This window comes from Tamandua tetradactyla, chromosome 20 (assembly GCF_023851605.1).
Source record: "Tamandua tetradactyla isolate mTamTet1 chromosome 20, mTamTet1.pri, whole genome shotgun sequence".
In the NCBI taxonomy this organism is placed as follows: Eukaryota; Metazoa; Chordata; class Mammalia; order Pilosa; family Myrmecophagidae; genus Tamandua; species Tamandua tetradactyla.
In genome coordinates this window covers 2,466,790-2,494,642 of record NC_135346.1, presented here as the reverse complement: position 1 = coordinate 2,494,642, position 27,853 = coordinate 2,466,790, and the positions used below count along the sequence as shown (strand labels likewise).

At 40.1% G+C, this 27,853-nt stretch overlaps 2 protein-coding genes across 7 annotated transcripts in view; one reads left to right on the top strand and one right to left on the bottom strand.

The window, feature by feature from the left end:
* Nucleotides 1-9,767: 9,767 nt before the first annotated feature.
* LOC143664852 (olfactory receptor 2J3-like) overlaps nucleotides 9,768-27,853 on the bottom strand; it is a 65,849-nt gene continuing 47,763 nt past the window's right edge. Inside the window, exon 2 of the mRNA XM_077138266.1 lies at nucleotides 9,768-10,407. Within this exon, the coding sequence (XP_076994381.1) occupies nucleotides 9,797-10,390 (594 nt within the window). The 5' untranslated portion in view covers nucleotides 10,391-10,407 and the 3' untranslated portion in view covers nucleotides 9,768-9,796. The remainder of the gene's footprint in view (nucleotides 10,408-27,853) is intronic.
* The window catches only part of LOC143664853 (uncharacterized), a 40,627-nt gene continuing 24,914 nt past the window's right edge, over nucleotides 12,141-27,853 (top strand). For 3 of the 6 annotated variants that reach the window (XR_013166619.1, XM_077138267.1, XM_077138268.1), the window contains exons 1-3: nucleotides 12,141-12,722; nucleotides 19,115-19,301; nucleotides 23,186-23,272. Coding sequence is in view for 2 of the 6 variants with exons in the window: in XM_077138267.1 (XP_076994382.1) it covers nucleotides 19,287-19,301; nucleotides 23,186-23,272 (102 nt within the window). In the remaining 4 variants the exon portion in view is untranslated. Of the gene's footprint in view, nucleotides 12,723-19,114; nucleotides 23,273-27,853 lie in introns of all 6 variants that reach the window. The other 3 variants (XR_013166621.1, XR_013166620.1, XR_013166618.1) reach the window with 1 other exon arrangement.

Genomic DNA, 27,853 nt, shown 5'->3' with positions numbered 1-27,853 from the left:
CCAGTGAGGTTGAGCATCTTTTCATGTGCCTTTTAGCCATTTAAATTCCTCTTCTGAGAAGTGTCTGTTCATGTCTTTTTTTCACTTATTAAATGGATTCTTTGTCTTTTTGTTGTAGAGCTGAATAATCCTTTTATATCCTGGATATATAAATGTTAATCTGATATGTGCTGGATATGTAAATGCTTATCTGATAGATAAATGCTTATGATATGTGGTTTCCATATATTGTCTCCCCTTGTGTAAGGTGCCTTTTTACTTTCTTGAAAAAGTTCCTTGATGCATAAAAGTGTTTAACTTTGAGGGGTTCCCATTTATCTATTTCTTTTTTCAAAGATCATGCTTTGGATGTAATAGGACCACCTCTTGTTACAAGATTTATAAGATAGTTCCCTACATTTTCTTCTAAAATTTGCATGGTTTTAGCTCTAATGTTTAGGGTTTTTATCTATTTTGCATTAATTTTTGTATAGGGTATAAGATATGAATCTCTTTCATTCTTTTACATATGGATATCCAGTTCTCCAAGCATCATTTATAGAAGAGGCTCTCTGTCCCAGGTTGGTTGGCTTCACTGTCTTATCAAAGAGCAATTGTCCATAGATGAGAGGGTCTATTTCTGAACACTTGATTCATTTCCATTGTTCAATATATCTATCTTTCTGCCAGTACCATGCTGTTTTGACCCCTGTAGCTTCATAAATACTTTAAAGTCAGGTAGTGTGAGACTTCCCATTTCATTTTTATTTCTCAAGATATTTTTGGCTATTTGGGGCACACTGTCCTTCCAAATAAATTTGGTTATTGATTTTCCTTTTTCTGCAAAATAAGTTGCTGGGATTTTAATTGGTATGCATTGAATCTACAAATCAATTTGGGTAGAATTGACATCTTAACTATATTTAGCCTTCCAATGCATGAACATAGTATGCTGTTCCATTTATTTATGTCTTCCATAATTTCTTTTAGCAATTTCTTGTATTTTCCTGTATATAGGTCTTTTGTATCCATAGTTAAATCATTCCTAAACATTTATTCTTTTGGTTGTTATTATAAATGGATTTTTTTCTTGATTTCCTCCCAGATTGCTTAACATTAGTGTTCAGAAACCTACTGATTTGGGGTGAGGATCTTGTACCCTGCCACTTGCTGTACTGATTTATTAGCTCTGGTAGGTTTGCTGTAGACTTTTTGGGATTTTTGACATATAGTGTCATATCATCTGGAAACAGGGAAAGTTTTACTTTTTCCTTTCCAATTTAGATGCCTTTTAATTTTTTTTTGTTTTTTTTTCTTGTCTAATTGCTCTGGCTAGAACTTCCAGTGCAATGATGAATAACAATGGTGACAATGGTTGTTTCTGATCTTGTTTCAGTCTTTACCCATGAGGATGATGTTAGCTGTGGGTTTTTCATATATTCCCTTTATCATGTTGAGGAAGTTTCTTCTATTTCTATCCTTTGCAGTGTTTCCATCAAGAAAGGAGGCTGAATTTTGTCAAATGACATTTCTGCATCAATCAAGATGCTCATGTGGTATTCACATGATTAATGTGGCTGACAGTGTTGTTTTTTTGTTCTAGTTTGCTAGCTGCTAAAATGCAACACACCAGAGATGGATTGGCATTTTTAATAAAAGGGATTTATTTTTGTTAGTTCTTCAGAGGAAAGGCAGCTAACTTTCCACTGAGGTTCTTTCTTACGTGGGAAGGCACAGGATGGTCTCTGCTGGCCTTCTCTCCAGGCCCCTGGGTTCCAACAACTTTCCCCAAGGTGACTTCTTTCTGCATCTCCAGAGGTCTGGGCTATGCTGCAAGTGCTGATATAAGGAATGCCGAGCTGCTGAGGCTGTGCTATGCTGTGCTCTCTCATTTAAGCACCAGCCAATTAAGTCAAACGTCATTCATTGCAGCAGGCATGTCTCCTAGCCTACTGCAGATGTATCAGCAACAGATGAGGTTCATGTACCATTGGCTTAAGTCCACAGCAACAGAAATAGGTGCCTTCACCTGGCCAAGCTGACAACTGAATCTAACTACCACAGGTACCTTTACAGAGTTTTGTGCAATCGAGAGGTATAATGATGTTGCTTTTGTTGTTGATATACTGGATACAGTAATGAGGAAAATAGATGAGCTCAAGGCTTCAAATTTGCAATTTAAGAACATATGAATGATGTAAAAATTTCCATGTTTTCTCTGAAAGAAAATCTTAATTCCTGTGGTCACCTTCATGAGATCTCTGAATACCAGATACAAAGCCTTACTGTGTGAGTAGCAGATTTGCAACATAAGCTAAAATCTCAAACTTGCAGGGTGCCTGCTTTAAGTAAGGGCTTTTATTAGAAAAGAATAGGATCCTGAAATGTGGGATGGTAATATATGGCTTGATAGTGATGGTGATGGGGAGATGGGATCCCTGGAATCTGCTGAGCCTTTGCTAGATAGATTTGTGATAGATGGCCCAGAGGAAGCAGCATCCCAGCCTCCAGTCCACTCAGAGGAGTCTGCCATCCAACCTCCACCTAATGGGATTGACCCTTCACTGCCTCCTAATCCTGTAATCACCTCCCCTGTGGAAAGAGCCCTCACTTCTCTGTCTAGAGTGACTTATCCTGTTTACCAGATGAAATGCAATGGAGTGCCCTGAGGTAATTGCCTTGAAAGATACTTCTATTCCTTTTCTATAACCTATCCCCAACACCTCTCTTTTCCTCAAGACCTATAATTAGACTAAAGTCTCAACAGGCCCTTAAAGGAGAGGTACAAGGTGTGATCCATGAGGAGGTGTGCTATACCCCAAAATAACTGCATGAGTTTTCCAATCTGTACAGACAGAAATCAAGAGAATAAGTGTGGAAATGGACCTTAAGGATGTGGGATAATGGTGGAAGGAATATAAAGTTGAATCAAGCTGAATTATTGATATGGGCCCAGTAAGCACAGATTCTGCATTCAATGTTGTAGCTCAAGGGTTAGAAAGATCATTAACAGTTTGCTTGGATGGATGGATGGAACATGTATCAAAAGGTGGCCAACATTATCTTAGGTCAAAATGCCAGAATGCCCTGGTATAATGTAGCTGAAGGGATCCAGAGGCTTAGAGAGATGGGACTGTTAGAGTGGATTTATCATGGAAGACCTGCTCACACAGTCCAGGAATGTCCAGAGGACACATCTTTCACCAGACCTTGAGAAATAAATTCATGAGACTAGCTTCATCATCTCTGAGGAGCTCTGTAGACACCCCTCTGTGGGCCAGATATTACTGTGGGAAATGTTGTCACTAAGCTGGAATCCTTAAACACAAAGGAGATGATCAGATCCTGAGTTGGTAGAAGACTTGTGGCAACAGTTAATCACCATAGAAAAGGTGGGTGCGGCCACCATAATTGATAGCAGACCCAAAACAGCAGTCAGAATAATCTGACTTGCAGAAATTTGGGCCATTGGCTAATAGATCATCGGGTACTAGGAGTAAAATAGATGGGCAGTCTACTAAATTCTTGTTTGAGTTATTTAAGCAGAATTCTAGATCAAGTGAAAAGAAGTTTAAATTGAATTACAAAAGCAAAGAATCATAGCCCCTTAACAGTTCTCAGACTTGAGCAGATCCACGGTGCTGGAAGTGTCAGTGAAAATAGGGATACAGTCTGGAGACTTTGGCAGGCCCCTATAGGAGAACACAATGCAGGCCCTTAGGATTTTGGAACAAACAGCTTTAAGCCTGCTACTGAGCATTAGTAGAGACTGAACACTTGACCATGATACCATGAGACATGTGTTGCTTATCATGTGCTGGGTGTTGTCTGACCTACCATGCCAAATGTTTGGCATGCACAGCAGCACTCCCTCACAAAATGGTAATGGTATGTCAGAGATAGGGCTCTTGAGCATTCCTGAAGGCATAAGTAAGTTACATGAGAAATGGCCTAAATGGCCATGGCCCCACTCCTGCACATTACCTTCTCTTTTCCAGACCAGAACTACAGCCTCTTAGAGAGTTCTTACCGTAACTTGACTGAGAAGAGAAAACTCAGGCCTGCTTTACAGATGGTTTTGCATGATATGCAGGGACTATCACGAAGTGGACAGCTGCAAAACTACAACTCATTTGGATTGTCCTTAAGGAGAGTGACAAAGGGGAAATTCTCCCAGTAGGCATAACTTGAGCAGTACACCTGGCTGTTCATTTTGCTTGGAAGGACTGGCCAGAATTGTATCTGTATAGACTCATAGGCTGTGACTTTTGGTTTGGCTGGATGGAAGGAGCATGATTAGAAAATTGACAAAGAAGTCTGAGAAGAGGTATGTGGATAGACCTTTCTGAGAGGGCAATGAATTTGAAGACATTTATGTCCCACATGAATGCTCACCAGAGGGTGACTTTAGCAGAGGAAGGTTTTAATAATCAAATGAGTAAGATGACTTGTGCTATGAATGCAAGTCATACACTTTACTCAGCCACTCCTGTCATTGCCCAATGGGCTCAAGAACAAAGTGGGTATGATGGTAGTGGTAGGTAACGCAACATGGACTTCCACTCATCAAGGCTAATCTGCTATGGCCAAACTGCTGAGTTCCCCATCTTCCAGTAACAGAGATCCACATTCAGACCCTAATATGGTACCATATCCCAATGTGATCAGCCTGCTACCTGGTGTCAGATTATTTACATTGGACTTTCTCCTTCATGGGGGGAACAGCAATTTTTCTAACTGGAATAGACTCGTATTCTGGATATGAGTTTGCATTCCTTGCATGCCATGCTTCTGCAAAAATGACCATATGCAGACTTACAAAATGGCTTATCCACCATCATGTTATTCCACACAGCATTGCTTCTGATCAAGGAACCCACTTCACAGCAAATAAAGTGTAGGAATGGGCACATGCTTAGGAGTTCTCTAGTCTTACCATGTTCCCCCTCATCTAGAGGCAGCTGAGTTGATATAATGGTGAAATGGCATTTTGAAAACACAATTTCAGGTCCAACTAGGTAGCAGTACCTTGGAGGGTGGGCAATGTTCTCCAGAAGGTTGTGTAGCTCTGAATCAATGACCAATGTAAGGTACTGTTTCCCCCATAGCCAGGATTCATGGGTCCAGGAATCAAGGGTGAAAATGGAAGTGGCACCACTCACTATCACCCCTAGTGATCCAGTAGGGAAATTTTTGCTTCCTGTCCCTGAAACTTAAGCACTGCTTATCTACAGGTGTTAGTTCCAAAAGGAGGAGTGATCCTACCAGGAGACATAAGTATGATTCTTCAAACTGTAAGTTAAGTCTACCACCTGGCCAATTTGAGCTTCCTATGACATTGAATCAACAGTCATGAAAAGATTACAGTTCTGTCTGGGGTGATTGATCCTGACTATCAAGGGAAAATAGGACTGCAATCACACAATGGTAGTAAAGAAGGGTTTTCCTAGAATAAAGGAGATCCCCTAGGGCATCTCTTAGTATTACCATGCCTTGTGATTAAAGTCAATGGAGAACTGCAACAACCCAACCCAGGCAAGACTGCCAATGACACAAAAACTTCAGGAATGAAGGTCTGAGCCACCCCACCTGGCAAAGAACCATAGCCAGCTGAAGTGCTTGCTGAGGGTAAAGGGAACATGGAATGGGTAGTGGAAGAAGGTGGTGATAAATATGAACTATGACCGTGTGATCAGTTACAGAAATGAGGACTGTGATTGTATGAATATGTCCTCCCTCTTTTGTTATGAATGTTTGCATTTGTACTTAAGGAAATATCTTGTTTTCCTCTTACCATATGGCATAAGTTGTATTGTTCATGCTACAGTTTTTGAGTCATAGGATATGAAGTTTAAGAATGAAAGTTACCTGAGGACTTGCACCCTACTCTGGAGAGCTGTAGTGCATTTCCCCTTGTATGCAGGACAGTTGCGTATCGTTAGGTGAAATATATGTCTGATGCTGTATTCTATTTGGAATTTAAGCATGTTTCGATGTGATGTGTATAGCTGCCAAATTGACAAGGAGTATATTTGATGGTTAGTGTTTGTTGTCAACTTGGCCTAATGATCATGCCCAGTTGTCTGGTCAGGCAAGCACTGGCCTGACTATTGCTACAAGGATATTTCATAGCTGGTTGATAAACTGGAAGTTGGGTGTATTAAGTCATAAGTCAGCTGATTGCATCTGTGGCTTATTAAATCTGAAATCAACTAAGGCATATTGAGATAATCCAATCAGTTGAGGGCTTTCAAGGAGGAAGAGACTCTTTCACTGCTTCTTCAGCCAGTGTGCCTCACCTTTGAAGTTCATCCAGACCTTTCATCAGATCCACCAGCTTCACAACCTGCCCTATGGATTTTGGACCCTTCCATTCCCAAGGCTACATTAGACACCTTTATAAATCTCCTTTACAGATCTCTCCTGTTGGTTCTGTTTCTCTAGAGAACCCTAAATAACACACTCCCTCTCCTTTATTTTCAGCTGGTAGGATTCCCTTTAATTTTCCTTGTAGGTCTCTTGTTGACTAGTTTTCTCAGTTTTTGTTTGTTTTTGAACATTTTAATCTCTCCCTCAATTTTGAAGAATAGTTTGGCTCAATAAAATTCTTGACTGGAAGCCTTTCTTGTTCTGAATCTTAAATATATCATACCACTGACTTCTTGCTTCCATAGTGCCTGTTGAGCACTCTTTATTCAGTCTCATGTGTTTTCCTTTGTATGTAGTAGATTTTCTTGTGCTGCATTCAGGACTTTCTGTTTCTCTTCAACCTTTGACAGTTTGATACTACATGTCTAGGAGTAGGCCTATTTGATTTTATTCTATTTGGAGTTTGTTGGGCCTCTTTAATGTGCATATTTATGTCTTGTATAAGGGTTTGGAAATTTTCCCAATTGTCTCTTCAACTACCTTCCCTGCCCTTTACTCTTCTCTTCTCCTTCTGGGATACTAACGAGTCTTATGTTTCTGTGCCTTTGTTGTGCATCATTTCCCTCAAACCCAGTTCCATTTTTCAGCTCTTCTTCATCTGACTCTTGCTCTGGATGTGTAGTAAAATTTTTAAGATTGCAATTTTTGTGCAATTGTCTCACTTCCAGGAATAAGCTTCATTTCCTCTCTTCTTCCTCTTGGAATCTTATTCTCTTCTGTTTATCATTGCCTCTTAGGTTTTGGAGCTCTTTTCATCTGTAGGTGCTTTTGCCTACAGGGAAAATTCTGAGAGGAGGTCAGCCCAGCCAGGACTTTCCCAAGTCAGCATTTCCTAGTCAAGTCAGGACCAGGAACGCACAAAGGAAGCTCAGTCTGGCTCCAAATTGCCCTACAGAGGGGATCGGGAAAGGCATCAAAATACTCTTTGATGGCTTCCCAAAGCTATGTTTTCATGGCTTGCCAGCAAATGCAGCCCTTCTGATAAGTGTTCCCCACAGCCACGAGGGATGCATTGCATCTTTAAATCTCCAGTGCCTCAAGCCAAGAAGGGCTTAAAGCAATGGGTGCTGCCTCCTTTGTTCAGGGCAAGTTGAAACAGTAATTCAGAGACAGGACATGGAGATCTGACTTCACCAATCAAGAGCCATGATCTGTGATTGTCCCTCAGCACACCTGTTCTTGGGGAAGAGGATTTTTCTGCCCCTTTGTCTCCAGTGCTAGCCAGGGGCCCAAGGCAGCCTACTGTGGGGGATGGGCAACAGCAGCTTCTCATGGAGAGAAGCTCACTGTTCTCCAGCATAGTTTATCAGCTTTACTTCCCACCATTTTCTGGATGCTGTATATCTCCGACTGCCACCCATTAGATGAGAGTAGCATCCCTCACCCCAGTTTGTGACAAAGAAAAACATCTCCTTATATTATCAAATATCACTGGGAGGCAAACTTGACCGCTTTTGAGAACCAGTGCTCTAATTGAAAAACTGATTAAAAAAAAAACAGCACTTCTTTTTCTCCTTTTACACAAAGATTTGTATTTGATTTAATCAGTTTCTATTGTGTTCCAGTATGGTTACTATAGTCTTGTTCAATAAAAGTGGTTATTGGTGAACATAATTGATAATTTTATTTCAGTATACACTTTAGTCCCTTGTTAATGTTAATACAATATTCCATTTTATATGAATGAAATGTTGCATATAACAGCACAAAGATATTTCAGAGGCATTATAAACCTTGTCTTGAAATATTGTATGGACATCTTTCCAAATCTACTTATTAATTCAACCCACATTTATTCAGAATTTTCAAAATGCTAGGCTCCTTCTTTGCATATGGATGAGCAATTTAGGAAAACAAAAGTAGTTCTCTTAGTCCATCATAACTGAGCTTAAGAGCACTACTTCCAGAGCTGCAAGAAAATAAGACTGCATCTTTCTGGGAATGGCAGAACATGGTTTCAAGTTCCATGTTAATCAATGGAGACTCTCCCTTAATCTGTCGTTAAAGACTCTGAGTCACACCTCAGCAATTAAGGTGGACTAGATCTCATATTGGGCCATAGAATAACTGGAAAATCTGTTGATACTAACAAGGACCTTGGAAACAAATAATCATTGTCGGATAAAAACTGTGGGAGTGTGGCAAGACAAACAAGCCACCTGACTCCCTTTGCTTTCCACTTGTCTCCTTCCATGAGAGTAAAGGAATGATTACGTTTGGAGATTCACTGAAATCAGTTATCTTTTCTATATTTAAGAGACAGATATTTTATATTCAGTTATCATTTTTGTGATCTTGAAATTTATAAACTGTCCTATCTCCAGTAAACAAATTTTTTTTTCTAAATGTGTTCCCAAACTAGATGAAATTTGAAGTAGGACACTTGTCCTGAATAGTCATGAGGTTCATTTCAGTTTCATAAAACAAGAGTCACTGATATAATATCTAGTCTCTGGGTGTTCATTGTCATCTGCTCTTTGTTCTTGTGTAATATATGTTTACCCATGATGGGAATATCCATTGTAAGTTAACTGACTACATCCTTGGTAGTTCACCATGTCCCAGCTGTTTCGATAGTGGTGAAAGGAGAATGATGAAGATGATGAAGAAGCTGCTATGGCTATGTGCTGCTTAATTAATGTAATAAAATTATCATCAGTGTTATTATAATATATGGGTGTATGTTTAGTGGCATTTGGATAGTTTGAAACCTATTCACTAAGAATAGAAAGATATAATCAGACGTTATCAGTGACATACAGAATTATTGGACAGTGAGAAATCCCTTAGCCAGAGGTTCATTTAAGGGGTAGTTGGGTTCTTTCTGGTAAATCCCCAGACTGAAAGGCTCCCAGAAATAGCTGGAAGACAGAACATGGCAGATATTCCACTCTACCCCAGGTCAAATTTTTAAAAAAATCTAAACAAGTGCAGTCTAAACAAGCATACCCCTCATTGTGTCTTCATGGTTGCTTCACCCATTCTCCCAGCTCTTGACCTCCTTATAACTGCTCCTTCCCCATTACCTTCCTGATGGCTTTTCTCACATCCTTGCTCCTCAGGGTGTGGATCAGGGGATTGAGGGTGGGCGCGAGGGTCATGCAGAGTACTGCGAGTGCTTTGCTCTGGTCCTGGGAGTAGCTGTTCTTAGGCTGTAGATACAAAAACATAATCGTCCCGTAGAAGAGTGAGACCACCCTCAGGCGGGAGGCACAGATCCCAAAGGCCTTTTTCCTTCCCTCTGCTGAACGCATTTCCACTACGGCCCTGGCGATGCTCACATAAGAAGTCAGAATGATGGGAACTGGTATGCCTAGGATGATCAGCCTGGCGATGAACATATTGGACTCTGTTGGGCCAGTATCCACACAGGAGAGTTTAACGATGATCAGCAGCTCACAGAAGAAGTGGTCCACGCGCCGGTTTCCGCATCGAGGCAACACCATGGCCATCGAGGACTGCAGGAGGGATTTGGCAAAGCCAGACAGCCAGAAGCTGCTGCCAGGAGGTGGCATAGCCGAGGGTGCATGATGGAGGCATAGCGCAGAGGCCAGCACACGGCCACATAGCGGTCAACGGCCATCACTGCCAGAAGCACACACTCGGTGGAACCCAGTGCCAAGGCCACCCAGTACTGAACCATACAGCCAGCATAACTGATCTTCTTGTCTCTTCCCCTCATGTTCACCAGCATCTGGGGCACGATGCTGGTGGTGAAGCAGAGGTCGAGCACAGAGTGGTTTCTGAGGAAGAAGTACATGGGTGTGTGGAGTCGACCATCCAGGATGGACAGTAGGATGATGGCTATATTACCCCCAAGCGTTATGGTGTAGAATATTAGGACAGATAGGGAGAAGATCAGCTCCAAGTCGGGCCTCTCAGAGAAGCCCACCAAGATGAAGTCTCCGTCTATACTTTCATTGGTTGTTTCCATCTCCTCTTTAGCACCCATCGTTAAGGAAAATCCCATACCATCTGGCATGGGATAAGGGGGGAAATCTGGGGAAGGAATATATAAAATGGACTTATTAGACAAGCAAAACCCCTGCATGTGATCAAATTCTACTCTATTTTTTATTCTTCCTGCACTTCCAAGCTTGTTTACTCCTGCCATTGGGAGAAAACCCCAGTTAGAAAAAGAGAATTACACTAATTTTCAGTTTATAAACAGAATCCAAATTCATTATATTGACAACTCATCCCATGAGTACTAAAAATTCAAAACCTCATTTAACATTCATTCTTCTCTTCTCCCTAGCTATGGCTCCTCTCAGGTTACCCACTGTGTTTGAGGAAAGGGCTGTGGGAAAATTGTTTTTTCCCACTCCTCTGACAACATGTCAGTAGTGGCAATAGGGTCCTCTTGTTTGAGCCAATAATAACCAAAGGGGAGGGATTGAGAAAAAGATTTTATTGTCCCAAGACACCATTGTTCTCTCAGCTTAGTGGGTTTTAAAGCTGATATTTCTCATGTAAAATATGTAGGTTCTTTCCAGATTTAATTGCTGGGCAAGCAGACCTGTGAGTCCCAGTCTGGACAGATGCATATGCTTCTAAGGCAGACTGTACCACCTGTTGGAGCCTCTTGGGATCAAATGTCACCTCCTGCATTGTGCTGCTTCGTTCCATTGCCCCTCAGATTTAGCCCTGCTAGATAACTCTTGGGACCACCCTGCACCAATTCTCACTTCACTACAGTCTTCTTACAGCACACAGGAAACCTCTTCATCTTTTGTCTCAAAACCATTGCAGCATCCAAGATTTTCCTGCTTCCACCACCATAACAATAGCTAACACCTCTCTTATCCCCCACTAGAATTACTGCGTGAGAGTCAGGTCTAGTTCATTCTGCGCTCTGCCAACTGTAATATGTATTATTAAAATCTCCGGTTAGCTCTGTCAAAATCTCCCACCTTGGGATCTCTTAAAGTGAAAGTAGCAGATACCTCCAAACACCTTTCCCCATTGGGAAGGGATGGTTTTGTACTCACCCCTCCTCTTACTACAAAAGAATCTGCACAAATTCTCTGTTGTCTTTACTTTTTTGAATCTGTTTAATTTTTCAAGTAGATGAAACTACTCTGGGTGAATCATGAAACGATTTAAAAATACTTTTCTTGTAAGTTCTACTTATGGCTGTTTCATTATACATGGTTTGGAGTTTGAGTCAAATACAAGGCAGAGAGAGATACATTGTAAGATATGAGTTTTATGTACCAATGGAGGTTGGACACTCAATCAGAACCTTAATGAGTAGCTTCTGTCCATACCTCTGAGTAAAATGAGTCATAATAAGGCATCAGATCTCAAATAAATTGACAAGAGGACTCACTTTTAAAAGGAATTACTAACAAAGGCACCAAGAAAGGAACCAAAAGTAGGTCACCAACTCACTCTGCTTGAGAAACAGTTGAAAGAGAAATCAGGAAGTAAGGCAAAAGGTTATTTCTGTACTTGCCATGAACAATTTCTACCTTGATTCTGTCTATGAATTTTCTCCACTTGTCTCTCTGCTGTTAAAGATCCATACTTCATACACTTCAAAAGCTTTAAAATATTCAGGTCTCTCGAAATTTAAAAAATAATTTTCCTTTCATAAATATTAGCCTTCCTCTCCTGCAAGGATGTCTTTTTTCTCTATTGATATGTATGTTATAATTTGTTCTCTTTTTCATTCTTTTGATTGAGCATATTAAGATGTAAGGACTGTGACCTAGTACATAATTAGCATATTTTACTATCTTCCTGTATAACACAGTCTACTTTATTTGAAATAATGGTTAAATACATTTGACAGAAAAGGCTTACATCTTATAAGGAGGAATGGCTTTATACTTATACACACCTAAATAAGAAATCAAAATGAAAATTAAAGGAAAAGGTTGAGAAGGTGGGAGATGGAGATTTGGGATTAGACAGGAGAGAGAGATAACACACAGACTATAATAAAACATCCAATTTACAAGTCAAAGTCTGGGTTTTCAGACACTGTGACTATGGAAGTCCCAGATGTGACACACAAAGGAGCAGAGTAGGTCAGTAGTTGGAGATGGTCTTTATTTTGTTCACTATATCTCCAGCAATGGCCAAATGGCTGGCCAGTGATAAATATTTATTCAATTAATATCTGTCCACAGATCCTAAATGTGTGATCTTTGAAGAAAAATCTGAAATTCTCGTATTTTATTTAACCTAATAAAGCTTTAAAAGTGGGGGATTTTATTTTTTATATGAAGATCCTTTACATCTCATTTTCACAGCAAGTGGCTGGCACTGTGAAGTCTACATCCATCCAAGGCAGGAAATCAGCGGAGGTGAGTTGTGCATGTCTTTAGACACACATGACTCTCCTGATTCTGGTCCTTGTCACAGCCTCTCCCCGTCTCCTATGCCTACCTCGCATGTACACATTACCTGTCTACTGTCTGTGGGCATCTGAGATTGAATCTCATGTGCCTGCTGCCTGACCCAATGTCTTGCCATCATATGAGTTTGTGGCTCCATCATCTCCAGACATCCCCAGCCAGGCTCATGAAGACTCTGTGGGTTTCTATGCTTTTTGTTGCAAACTATTTCATGTTCCTCCTGGAAGTAAGCTTGGCATATATTATAACTCTGAATAATATGAAAGTAGCAAACAGAAGCATGGTGAATAATATGAACATGGCAAACACAGAAAGGTGGAAAGATAATTCAATTTTTCATTTCTTCTGACCACCTTAATTTTCAATAGTACAAGATCCAGTGTGATAGAAAAATATCTGGCAATCGTTTTTAACTTTGTCAATTATCATAGCATACAAGTGGCAGAGAATTCAGGTCATCTGGCTGTAATTTCCTTTTGTTTTTCATCGCTTCCTTACAAAAACTTTTCATCTTCTCTACTGGGAGAATGAGAAGATAAGAGAAAAGTGGTAATGGTGAAGGGAAAGGGCTTAACTGGAATAAAAGGTATTAACCCATCAGAGAGTTGGACAGATTACTGAAATTGGAGAAAAGTTTCAATGATGATTTTAAACTTCAATTAATCAATGATGGGTGAGTTTATTTAATGTTTCTTGTGGATTAATAATTAGAGGAGCTCATAAACTTATGATGTAGAATCTAGAGTATTGAACATGGAATCAAGAATAAATCCTGAGCAATAACTTATTACATGTGTAAGATTGGGAAGGTCTTTAACCTTTCTGTGTCTTCATTTATTCCTCTGCATATGAGAAAAACAGTATCATGATATTATCCATCTCACAGCAGTCTTTTGAAAATTATATGAAATTACAGACATGAAAGTAAATTTAAACTGTTATTAACTTTTAAAATTTAAAAATAATAGTAGTAATAGAGATAATGCTAACATGTCTCAAGTGCACAGTATGTTATAAGTAATGTACCAAATGCTTTACACGCTTTGTCTCATTTTATATTCACACATAGTTTCTGAGATTGTTACTGTCATTGCTCCATTTTACTGGGCAGATAAGTGAAACTGAGGGAGACATAGGTCTAAAGCCAAGGCCACATCTCCAATGTTTGGTAAAAGGAGGGCTCAATGTTGGAACTTGCTGGTCCCAAAGTTCATGAGCTCTAAACTACCATACAGCAATGCCTGTTGATACATAAGATATTATTTTAGGAGCCTCTGCATATTCTATCTTTGAAGTTTATCTCTCCAAGTGCCTGGCACATAGCAAACACTCTGTAAATGTTTGCCAAGGGAAGAGAAGAGGTTCAGTTGCCAGAGTTTTGTTGTCAGCAAAACCACTGTCAATCCTGATTACCCAGGAGTGTGGAAAGAGAGGAGGAAAATTCAAGTGTTCATCCCCAAGTTCATCTTTATATACTGAAGTGACTTCTTAAATAAAATGCTTTTCTGGAACTTTGAAATCATTAACTCAGTTTCATGCCAATGTAGGGTTTGAATTGGACACTTATGAGTAAAACTGCATCTCATCTTTTCAGAGACCTGCAGAAAAATCTTGACAAGCACAGATTGAAAGCAAAGGGACATAACTCACCTTCACACACATTTTTCAGACTGATGTGTTAAAAGTCAAGTCCTTGTCATGCTCTTTATCATCCATTTAGAGTCCTAATATGGGATAAGAGATCTGAATTCTTGGAGAAGAGGCTAAGGGAAGGTGTATACTAGGGCTTTCCAGGACTCTTGGGTCTCATCTCTGTGGACAAACAAAATCACTGCCAAAGAAACCAAAGCCTACAATTGCATGCTGTCTGTGCAAAAAACAGTTATCAAACTGTCAGACTGTGTACAATTTATTTTCCACAGCAGCAAGTTAGCACCAAGAAAAAGAACCGGGATTCAGCAAAACTGCCAAGGACTTCCTTGGCTTCCAATGACTCTTCCTACTTCAGTTCACAGATTATTTATTCCATTCTTAGAAATGGTTTTGAACATCTAAACAGTGACTTAATCCTCATCTCTAAATTCTTCCCTTCAGGAACACGAACAAGACATCATGCTACAGTCCTCTCAAACAGATCTATTATTAGGTAGATTAGATAGATGTATAGATAGACAGACAGAGAGACAGATAGATAAATATAGAATGATTAAACAAATGTGGCAAATGTTAAATTTGGCAAATCTGGGTATCTGGGTTGGGGTATATTGGAGTTCTCTCTGTTGGCTTTGTATTATTTCTCATCTAAGTCTGAAATGATTTCAAAATAAGTTTCTTTAAAAAGAGATTAAAAAGCAACATAGAAGTAGGTGAAAGAACCAGAGGCAGGAAAAAAACGTTGAATAGAATTCTCCTGCTTAGGAAAATATAAGCTTGGCAATTGCTCTAATTCAGATGAGACATTGATGAAAATAGGTGGATTCTGTGGCCTTAGTTATTCATTTCTTCTTTAATTTAAAGAGCTTTTACTCTCACAACTTTAAAATCTAGCAGAAGCTTAACTCTTCTAATAAATGACTGATTCCTGACAGAAAAAAATATGTATAATGGATTACAGGGAAATTTGTATCAAGTCCACCCAAAATATCTATTAGCTAAGTCAGTTTTCCGGCACCTCTCAGCTGAGAATCTGTCCACTGTGCCCAAAGGCCCAAGAAGACTTTACTCTGACCAAGTGGCTGCGAGTCCTCTTGGTCAGTCCAAAAGACAAGGTTTATTATTGTTGGAAGCTTTTATAATAAGTGCCCAGGGATCGGTGAAAAGGATAAACTTATCAGTCAAATTCACAAGCAACTGTTACTTGTTTACTCTGCAGAAACCACTCTGAAGGAAATGTCCCAAAGTGATCAATTAGCACAGAAAAGTGAAGGACACTGGGGAGAACTGGTAGGTAGCAAGGGGGATGAAGTAGCTCAGAAAGGAAAGCCTTTATTCACACTTCTCAACTTTTACAATCTTCAGGTGAATGAATGTTTTATTAAATGCACAATTTAGTTGGTCTTGAGAATAGCAAAATTCAAATAAAAGTCATCGCTGTTGGGCAGCTGAGGAAAGGAAGAACAAAGCAAAAGAAGACAGACTCCTTATTTGGAATACCTTTCAGGGTTTATATTGTAAATAAATAATGTTAATAGTAGTAAGATCGTGTTATGTAGTGTGGTGATTCTTGTTGAATCGACCCAAAGATAGTTTGAGGAAAAAAATCACTGAAGTAAAACTAGATTACAAAATTTCTCTTATGTCACTTAATTTTCCCTTTGACTGCTGAAATACATTTCATTCTCACACAGCCGGTTCTACTGGATTAGGAATGGGGAGATAATATTCATTACCCATGCAGACATGTGGGCTACAAAATAAGCTGAATTAAGTCAATTACACACATATTTTCAGTTTAAAAAATAAAAGTCTAAGCTAAATACAGTCTTACTATATGAGACAGTTATCGTGCTACCACGTCTTAAAACATGGACACACAAAAACGTGTGTGTGGGTGTTTACAACAGCTTTATTAAAAATCACAAACCACTGGAATCTAGCAAGAGGTCCCACAATAGGTGAGTGGACAAGTTGTCAGAATGCAACTAGCACACACATGCAATGGTATACTGTTCATCAACAGAAAGGAATGAGCTACCAATCCACACAGTCATGTATGAATCTTAAGTGCATATTGTTAAGTGAAAGATCCTGATCTGTTTTAAGATCTGAAAGTAGATCCGTGCCTTGAAATGGAAGTTTTTTCCTCATGGAACCTGTAGATGCAACACAGTCTTGTTATGGTGTCCATCACCTACCTACATTGGAGTGGAAAGGTTCAGATCCTAATAAGAAGAGAATGGACTTTGAGAATCCTGATGTCACTTTGATTAGCACCAAAGGACAGAGAGATAGGTAAAAAGCAGATAAAAAGATACTGATGCCCTGTAGAGTAAAATATTTTTATGCAAATAACAAGAGCAAAATGTGGAAATAAGTACCTAAATACATTAAAATAAAATGTGCCACAAGGCAAAGCAAAGTTTGTGAGGTGTTTTGTTTTTGTGCATAACAGAATTCTTTTCATGTTGGCAGAAACCAAGACCATGAGGAGCATAAGGAGAAGATCCAAATACTATACTTCTTTAAAATTCAATATTATTTTTGGCTGTTAAATAATACTTCCTAGAATACCCATGTCTAATAAGAGAATTTTTATAGCCTCACCATTTGGTATGTCTGAGATAGTGATTAGTATGTTGATTGTCCAAAAGAAGAGAAAGGAAGGAAAAATAAAAACAGATGCCTTGGTTTGCTCCATGATCAGCAGAAGTTGCTGCAAATATTGGCAATGGCCTGGAATATATTGAGGAAATATGCTGTTCCTGTACCATTTGGGAAACATATCATGCCATTTTAAACCCAATGTCATTCAGATCATTTTTAAATCCAAAAATAAAAAATACATATTCTCGGGTGTTTCCCTAAAATTATAGTTATTGTCCCGTTAGACTGTATTATATTTCCCAGAAAAGCCATGTTCTTTTAGTCCAGTCTTGGGGTAGACCTACTGTTAGGTGGGACATCTTCATTAAGTTGTTTCTAAGGAGATGTGATCCACCCAATTGTGGGTGGGACTTCTATTAGGTTGTTTCAATGAAAAAGTGACCCTGTCCATTCAAGATGGGTTTTAATCAGCTTACTGGAGTCCTTTAGGAGAGCTGACACAGAGAGCAGAGAGGAAACCAAGATACAGATATGTTGAGATGCAGAAGGAAGTGCCCCAGGAGATGCCAGAAACTGAGGGCGCCATTTGACATCAGAAGCTGGGAGTGAGGGCCAACAGACATCACTATGTACCATCCCATGTAACAGAGAAATCCCAGACACGATCAGCCTGTGTTGAGTGAAGATTCCTCTTGTTGATGCCTTAATTGGAATATTTTCATGACTAACTGTAACTTGTAATAAATCCCCTCTGTAAAAGCCAATCCCTTTCTATTATATTGCATTTTGGCAGCTTTAGCAAACCAAAGCAGATTTCAGTACCAGAGAAGTGGGATACTGTGATTTACAAATAACAAAAATGCTGAAACAGCTTTATAAATGGATGGGGGATGACTCTGGAAGAAATGTGAGATGCTTGATAAAGAAGGTCTAGATATTTTGAAGAGATTGTCAGTAGAAATGTGGACTTTAAAGATACCTCTGATGACGTCTGTATTAGTTTAACTGCCAGAATGCTATATATCAGAAATGGAACAGCTTTTAAAATGGGAATTTAATGTTACAAGTTTACAGTTCTAAAGTCACAGATATGTCCTACTTAAGGCGTCCAGAGAAAGATACTTTGGCTCAAAGCTTAGCATCCGCTGGGGCTGGAGATTTATTCTCTTCAAAGTGTGGTTATTTCTGTGAATCCTGGCTTCCAGGATTCACAGAACAGGATCCAGGCTATTTCTCTCTTGATCTCCACTGTCTAAATCAATTCCATCAGCTCTGGTCTCCAAGTGTCAGCATTTGTGTCGCCTCTCAGTCTCTCCAAAATGCTTCCTCTTTTAAATGACTCCAGTAGACTAATCAAGACCTGAAATGAGTGGAGTCATTTCTCCATTTAATTAGAAGGTTACACTCACAATTGGCTCTGTCATATTTCCATGGAGGTAATCTAATCAAAGCTCACATCCACAGCTGTGCATGTCACATCTCTGTGGAGATAACCTAACCACAAGTTTCTGTCCTACAATATTGAATTAGGATTAAAATAAATGATTTTTCTTCTGGCTGTCCCTTATAAGATTGGATGAGGATTAAAACATGGCTTTTCCAAGGTACATATTAGTTTCAAACTGGCACAAGGTTTTAGACAGAAATGGTGAATGTGTTGCTCCAAACTGGAAGAAAGTTGACCCCTGTTTTAGAGTGGCAGAGAATGTGACAAAATTGAGACCTGATTTTGAATGGAAGGTATAATATGAAGGCAAAAAGCTGGGATTCTTAGGTAAAGATATTATCAAATGATGTGGAAAATGCAGCCTGGCTTCTCCTTGCAGCTTATAGTAAAATGTGACAGGAAAGGGATAAGCTGAAAACTGAACTCTTGGGTACAGAGAAACTAGAAATGCGGTCTGTAAAATGTTGAGCTTTTGAAAAGTGAGTCCCCAAAGGCTAGTGCCCCATGTGAGGGTTTAACCAAGCACAGAACCAGTTGGCCATGTCAGGATATGCCAAGATTGCAAAAGACATTATCCAAAAAGGATTTGTGGAAAGTTCTATTGTCTGATGGCTTTGATTCCTATCTGCAGTATGCCAAGACAACAATTTTTTTATGAAGTTTGTATAAACAGAACCACTGCCAATCTGGACTAAAACTAGACAGAAAAGGGACAGATTGAAGGAAAAATGACTTCAAAGGAAGAACCGTGAAAGTTAAGGCCTGGAGCCAGGAAATCTTGGACCAGGAGAGTGGATCCATCCATGCATATGGAGAGGGTAAGTATGCCCCATAGGAGAGATTGGGCATTCCACTTCATTGATCAGGAAGTGTGTTGCCCCCTGAGAGAGGATGGAGCACATTTCCTGGGGAGTTGGGAGAGCCTAGCTACCACCTAATTATTCTAAAAGGGTTGAGCATGTGCCCCAGAGATGGCAGAATGTCTAGGTGCCACCCAGATGCCTGAGAAGAATGGGGCTGAGAACAAGGGGATCTCCCAATGTTCCCCAATGTTGCAACCTTCATCCCAATGTTTGTAGGGAACAGCACCACTGCATAAGCACTTGAAAAGGGTGGGATTGCCATTGTCCAAAGTCCCAAGAATGAAAAGTCATTCTATAATTGATCCTCAGACATCAAAATCTAACGATATTTGCCCTGCTGGATTTTGGAACTGTTCGGGTCTGTAACTCTTGTTTTCCTTCCAATTTCTCCCAATGGCAATGAAAATGTTTATCATATTACTGTCCCTCCTTTGTACATTGTTAGTAGATAATTTGTTCTAAGTTTCACAGGTCCACAGTCAGAGGAGAATATTGCCTTATGACAAATCACACCTGTAACTGATTTTTATGAGATTTTGTACTGTTTTTTACATTGTATTGTATTTGTATTGTTACTGAAATGTTTTAGGCTTTTGTGATATTATGATGAAATGAATGTGTTTTGTATATGAAAGAAAACATGTATTTTGTAGGTCCAAAGGGTGGTATAGTCTGGTTTGAAGCCATTTTGTACCCTAGAAAAGCCATGCTCTTTTAATCCAGTCTGGGGGGCAGACCTCTTTGTTAGGTTATATCCTTGGGGATATGACCTTGTCCATTCAATAAGGGTCTTAACAGCATGCTGAACTCCTTTAAGAGAGCTGATGCAGACAGAGGAGCTAAGACACAGACCTTTGGAGGTGTATTAGGAAATGCCCCAGGAGATGCCAGAATCTGAAAGACCCATTTGACACCAGAAGTTTGGAGAGAGGATCAGCAGACATCACTATGTGCCTTCCCATGTGACAGAGAAGCCCCAGACTAGATTGGCCTTTTTGAGTGAAGGAAATCTTTTGTTGATGGCTTAATTTCCACAATTTCATGGCTTTAAAATTGTAAGTAGTAATTTAATAAATCTCCATTGTAAAAGCAAATCTATTTCTGTTATATTGCCTTCCAGCAGCTTTAGCAAACATGAAAAGACTAGAGAATTCCATGATCATGTGCCCATTCTCATACTTCATTTGCTGTGAAGTGAGTTCCTTGATCTTAAACAATGCTTCATGGAATATTGTTCTAGTTTGCTAGCTTCTGGAATGCAATATACCAGAAACAGAATGGCTTTTTAAAAGGGGGAGTTTAATAAGTTGCAAATTTACAGTTCTAAGGCCATGAGAATGTCCAAATTAAAGCAAATCTATAAAAAGTGACCTATTGAGGGGCCAATAAGAGGTTACCTTCACTCAAAAAAGTCTGAAAAAGTACACAGTTTCTCTCTCAACTGGAAAGACACATGGCAAACATGACGACATCTGCTAGATTCCTCTCCAGGCCTCTTGCTTCATGAAGATCCCCCATTCTCCTTCTTCATCTCCAAAAGTCACTGGCTGTTAGACTGTGTTCTCATTGCTCTAAAAAGGGACTCTCCAAAATGTTTCCTCCTTTAAAGGATTCCAGTAAGCTAATCAAGACCCACATGGAATGGATGGAATCACATTTCCATCTAATGAAAAGTTAATACCCACAATTGGATGAATCACATCTCCATGAAGATAACCTAATCTAGTTTCAAAACTACAGTACTCAATAGGGATTAAAAGAAATGGTTGCTCCCACAAGATCGGATCAGGATTAAGGTATGGCTTTTCTAGGGTGCATAAAGCCTTTCAAACTAGCACAAATACCATGATGGTGGATAAGACATTCTGTAAGTCCACAGATGATAGTTTTGGCAGAAGCATTGCATGTAGGGAAGACAAACCCGAATCCAGTGTATGTGTTTATTTCAGTAGAACAAAATACTGCCCCTTCCACGATGGAAGTGGTCCACCATGTAGCAGGCTGATCACCTCAGGGAATGGTGCCATACTGGGGACTGAGTGTGGGTCTCTGCTGCTGGCCAGAATGAACACTAGCAGTGGCTGTAGCCAGGTCAGCCTTGGTGAGTGGAAGTCCATGTTGCTGAGCCCATGCATCATTTCCATCCCTACCACCTTGACCACTTTGTTCATGAGCCCATTGGATGATGACAGGAGTTTCTGGGGAAAGAAGCTGACTGGTATCCACAGAACAGGTCATCTTATCCACTTGATTATTAAAACCTTCCTCTGTTGAAGTCATCTTCTGGTGAGCATACACATGCGATAAATACCTTCATGGTTTTTGCCCACTCAGAAAGGTCCATCCACATACATCTTCCCCAGGCCTCTTTGTCACCAGCTGCTCAAAGTTCCAGCTACTAGGAGGATTTCCCCTCACTGTTTTCCTTCAAGGATGAAAAATGGGCTGAAGTGCTGCAGCTGTCCACTTTTGTGTGGTCCATACATATAATGCAGAACCACCCATAAACAAAGTCCAAGTTTTCTCTTCCTCAGTCAATTGACTGTAAGGAGCTCATCAAGAGTCCATCGCACTGGGATGGGAAAGAGAAGGTAATGTGGCAGGAGTGGGGGCCACGGGAATTTGGGTCACTTCCTCATGTAACTTACTTGTGTCTTCAGGACTTGCTTGAGCACTATTTCTTATCTACAATTTCCATTTTATGATGGAATGCTGCTGTGCATACCCAACTTTATGGCTTAGTGGGTCAGACAACCCCCAGCTCATGATAGGCAACTCAGGTCTCATGGTAATTTGGTGGCCCATGGTTAAGTATTTGGTCTCTATTAAGGCCCAGGTGCAGGCTAAAAGGTTTTCTCAAAAGGAGAGTAGATCTCTATAAAGGATGGCAAAGCCTTACTCCCAAACCCTAAGGGACTGCATTGTGATTCTCCTACAGGGGCCTGCCAAAGTCTCCAGACATCTTTTTCTGCCATTGACACTTCCAGGACCTTTCGGTCTGCAGGATTATATGGCCTAAGTGGCAGAGCAGCTTGTACAGCAGAGCCTGGACCTGTTGCAGGGTCTCCTCTTGTTCTGATCTCCGCTCAAAACAAACAGATTTTCTTGTCTCTCAGTAAATGGGCCAGAGTAGTACACCAAAATGAGGAATATGTTTTCTCCAAAATCCCAAGAGGCTAACTAGGCATTGTGCCTCTTTTTTTGTCTGTAGGAGAAGCAAGAGACAATAGCTTACTCTTCATCTTAGAAGGGATATCTCGACATGCCCTATGCCACTGGATACCTAGAAACTTCACTGAGGTGGAAAACCCCAGAATTTTTGTTGGATTTATCTCCCATCCTCTGAAACACAAGCATCTTACCAATAAGTCTTGAGTAGCTTCTACTTCTTGCACACTAGGTCCAGTCAACACAATGTCATCAATATAGTGGAGCAGTGTCATCTTTTGTGGGAGAGAAAGTTAAGCTCCTTGTGGAAAAGATTAAACATAGGGCTGAAGAGTTGATATGCCTCTTGAATAAGACAGTGAAGGTATACTCTTGGCCTTGCCAGCTGAAAGAAAACCATTTCTGGTTGTCCTTATTAAGAGCTATTGATTTAAAAAAAAAACAAAAACATTTGCCAGATAAATACCTGCATACAGGTACCAGGGGATGTGTTGATTTGCTCAAGCACTGATATCACATCTGGAATAGCAGCTGAAACTGGAGTCAACACCCAGTTAAATTTACAATAATCCACAAGATCCATCTGCAAAATCAGCAGTTCAGAGGCAAGCTAATTCACGAATCAAAAGCCATGATCAGTACTTGACTATATCCCCAATGCCTGTTCTCAGGAAAGATGGCTTCCACTTCATCTGAGCAGCCAGCCAGGGACTGACACAGGGCAGCTCATCTCAAGAGTGCCCCCCTCATTTTTGAAAGTAAGTCTTACCAGATATAAAATTCTTGGCTGACAGGTGTTCTCTTTCAGTGCTATTTAAACCCACTGCCTTCTTGCCACCATGGTTTCTGATGAGAAATTGGCACGCAATCTGATTGGGATTCCATTGTACATGAAATATTTATTTTCTCTTGCAGCCTTCTGAAATCTCTCATTGACCTTCTATTCAACAGTGTGATCAATATATGATGGGGCATATTTTTCTCCATATTTATCCTCTTCATTGTTGTGTGGACTTCTGGGATGTGCATAATCATATCTTTTGCTAAGTCTGGAAGTTTCTCATTATTTACTTTAATGTTCCTTCTTCTCTTTCTCTCTGACTTCTCCTTCTGGGACTATTATAATGTGTATCTTGGTATGCTTGATGGTGTCCCAGAAGTGACTTAGGCTATTTTGCTTTTTTTACTTATTTTTTCTTTCTGCTCCTCAACCTGACTCATTTCAAGTGTTTTGTTTTCAAGATCACTGATTCTTTCTTCTGCCAGCTTCAATCTGTTCCTGAAACCCTCCTGGGCATTTTCTATTTCAGTGGTGGTGGTCTTTAACTTCAGTAGGTCTGCTTTTCCTCTTTTAAAAATTCCATCTCTTTATTGAGATTCCTATATTGTTCATTAATTGTTTTCCTAATGTTCTTCAGTTCTTTCTCTGTATTTTCATACATCTACTTGAGGATTTTTTTAAATCATTTTTTAAAGACCCTGATCAGTATGTCCACATTCTGGTCTTTTTTTGCTTCTCAATTTTTATCCTCTTCCTTTGGATAGACCATCTTTTCAGATTTCTGTGTTTATCTTGTATTCTCTCATTGCACACTATGTATTTTAATATTTTGTGATGTTAACTCTGGAACTTTGTTCACTGAAATGTCTGTTTCTTGGTTTTGTACCCAGCTAGTGATAAGAAACAGAAATCTTCTTGAGGTTCAGTCCTCCTATCAGGATGACCTGCCCATGGAAAATGCAGTGTTCAGGGACTTCCATGTCTTTCTAGGACTCTCTCTTGTGCTGATGTGCTAGTTTGAAAATATTATGTCCCCTAGAAAAGCCATGCTTTAATCCTGATTCAATTTTATGGGAACAGCTGTTTCTTTTAATCTTGACTCAATACTATAAGTTGATTAGATTCCCTTTGTGAGTTGTGACACATGCCTATGATTAGAAGGAGATGAGAATCCACCCACTCCAGGTAGGTCTTGAATAGTTTACTGCAATCCTTTTAAAAAAAAATAAGAAAGATTTTAGAGAGTGCAAGAAACAACAGAAGCCTCAGAACTGGCAGAAATTTCACAGCCGAGCTGACACAGGTGGGCACACATGGAGAACAGAGACATGGATGTTTGGAGATGCTTGGAGCCCAACAGACATTGCCATGAGATGTTAAGCCAGAACCTGGAGAGAGCCAGGGGAAGCCAAGAGATGAAAGCCAGCCCTGGAAAGGGAGACCCTAAAGAGTAGTGTCCCACATGAAGATTTGACCAAACATGAAAGCAGTCAGCCATTACAGGACAAGTAAGAATTTGAGATGGGATTATCCAAGAAGAATCTGTGGAAAGTCCTTCTGTCTGATGGGCATGATCCCAGAATATTGCATAGAAAACCAACAACGTGTTGTGGAATCTGTATAAATGGAACCACTGGCAGTCTGGACTAAAACAGGCAGAAAAGGGACAAAGTGAAGAAAAAATGTCTTCAGAGGCAGAACCATGGAGGCTAAGGGTTTGGAGCTAGGAAACCTCTGCCCAGGAGCAGACCAGCTAATAAACATGGAGAAGGTGAGTTTGTTCCCAGAAGCAGAGGGTGGGCCTTCAGGTTCATTATTAGGAAGAGTTGTGCTACCTCAGGCCTCAGACAGGTTGGAGTACATAAACCAGGATTGCTGGGAGCCCAGCTGCCACCCCATTGTTCTGGGAGGGTTGAGAGTATGCCTCAGAGTTGGCAGAGCCTGGATGCAGCCCCAGTACTTGGAGAGGGTGGAGCTGAGAAAGTGGTGGTCTCTTCAATGTCCCCCGGGGTTGCAAACTCCATGACAGCATTTGGAGAGAGCAAGACTACTGCATGGGCCCTTGGAAAGATTGGGGCTGATGCTTTCTAAAGCCCTGAGGATGAATGACACTTAGACTTTGAAATCTAATGGAGTGTGCCCTGTAAGTTTTAGGAGCTGTTTGGGTCTGGTGACCCATCTTTACCTTCCAATTTCTCCCTATGGAAATGGGAACATGTATCCTACGACTGTCCCTCCTTTGTATATTGGCAACAGATAACTTGCTCTGAACAATGTCTGTAATATGTTTTGATGAGATTTTAACAGTTTAACTTTGTATTGTATTTGTTTTGTTACTCAAATGGTTTAAGGCTTTTGTGATATTGTGATGGAGTGAACTTATTTTGTATATGGGAAAAACATGTATTTTTGGTGATCCAGAGAAGCCATGCTTTAACCCTGATTCAATTTAGTGGGAGTTGCTCCTGATTCAATACTGTAGTTTGGAAACTTTTGATTAGTTTACCTCCATGAGATATGATACGCCCAGTTGTGGGTGTGGCCTATGATTAGAAGGAGATGTGACTACACCCATTTTCCAGGTGGTTTGATTATTTTACTGCAATCCTTTAAAAAAGGAAAGTTTTTAGAGAGAGTGAGAAATAACAGAAGCCTCAGAGCCAATGGAAACTTCACTGCAGAGCTGACACAGATCTTTAGAGATGCTTGGAGCCCAGAAGATGTTGCCATGAGATGTTAAGCAAGTCAGAACCTGCAGAGAGCCAAGGGAAGCCAAGAGATGAAAGCCATCTCTGGAGAAGCAGAGTGTGGAAACCCCACAAGGACAGAGGCTAAAAGCAATGGAGCCCAGGAGCAAGGGACTAGAAGGTGTCAGCACATGACTACCCAGCTGAAAGAAGTGTTGCTGTCCCATTGGCCTTTCTTGGGTGAAGGTAACTTCTTGTTGGTACCTTAATTTTGACACCTTCACTTCCTGAGAACTGCAAATTTGTAATGTACCAAATTTCCCTTTGAAATTCCCCTTTTTTGTTAGTTGTTTTGGAGTTCCCCTATATATAGTAAGGCCAGGAACCCACAAAGGAGTGTGTACTAGCTCCACAATGCCCTAGGTGGGTGTTATAGTTTGTTATGGCTGCCAGAATGCAATTTACCTTTTAACCTTTTTTTTTTTGCATGGGCAGACACTGAGAATCGAACCCGGGTCTCTGGCATGGCAGACAAGAACTCTGCCTGCTGAGCCACCGTGGCCCACCCCAATTTACCTCTTAAAAAGGGAATTTAGTAAGTTGCATGTTTACAGTTCTAAGGCCATAGAAATGTCCAAATAGGGCATTCAGATAAAGATACTTTAACTCCAAAGAAAGGGCAGCTGACATTTGGCATTTCCCTCTCAGCTGGGAAGGCACATGGTGATATCTACTAGCTTTCTCTCCTGGCTTCTTGTTTAATTCTTTGAATTGTTAGTAACATCCACTAATCTGCTTTCTATTCTATTAGTTTGTCTCTTCTGTACATTTCATATGAATAGAGTCATGCCATATGTGGTCTTTCCTAGGGGGGGAGAAGAATGACCAGGCATTATGGCCCCGTCTGTCCACAGATCCCCACCTCCCCACCTCAGCTGGAGAATGAGAAGGGAGAATTCTCCTGCTGTGTACAGAAGTCAGGAAAGTGGAGAGCAGTAAATAGCTTAGGGATTTGTCTTTCCCCTGCCCCATGTACCCAATGTATCTGAAAACCCAGGGACCCAATGAGTTGTGCAGAGTAGGGGCACGTGTGGCTCTGGAGACTGGCAGTCTGGATTGAATCAACTCTGCCTCCTCTACCCAAGTGTCCACAGGAAACTCAGCCCCTGTCAGGGGTTCAGTTTCCCCAACAATGCTCATAGAGTCCATGCAAAATGGTTAATCTCTACAATCTTTTCATATTATGTAATGTATATGAAGTCCAATTGTATTGATGAGTCTGATCTAATTAGTTTCAACTGCCAAAGAAGACATAATATTTCATACTTTACAGACAGAAATCTGGGCAATGTGTTTGGAAATGGATCTTAAGGATGTGGAATAGCGGTGAAAGGAAGATAAAGGTTGGTCAGGCTGAATTTACTAATATGTACCCACTAAAAAAAACCAAAAAAACCTGAAGTTTCCCAGACAAGAAGAAATTCTGTCTCAATAGTACATCAACTCTTGTTGAATCTATAGTTTTTGGGCCTCTCCTTCACTTTTGAGACTTGCCAATCCCTACAATTGTGTGAGCCAATTCCCTTAAAGTAAATAAACAAATATAAATATTTATATTTTTTCTTCTATTGATTCTAGTTTTCTGGGGAACCCTGACTGATAAAGATTTTGTTGTTAATAATTATTTTAGTTGGGCAGAATGTTAAGATTGTCTTTTCTCCATCTGGAATTTCAGAAACTAGTTCTATAACCTGATACATTTAAAAGAACCACTATTTGCAGTGGAAAACAGAGCATGCATCAAGGTATCACCTTTAATACTCTTAATCAAATACTTATGAAAAGCCAGGTTTTTGGTGACCATGTACTTG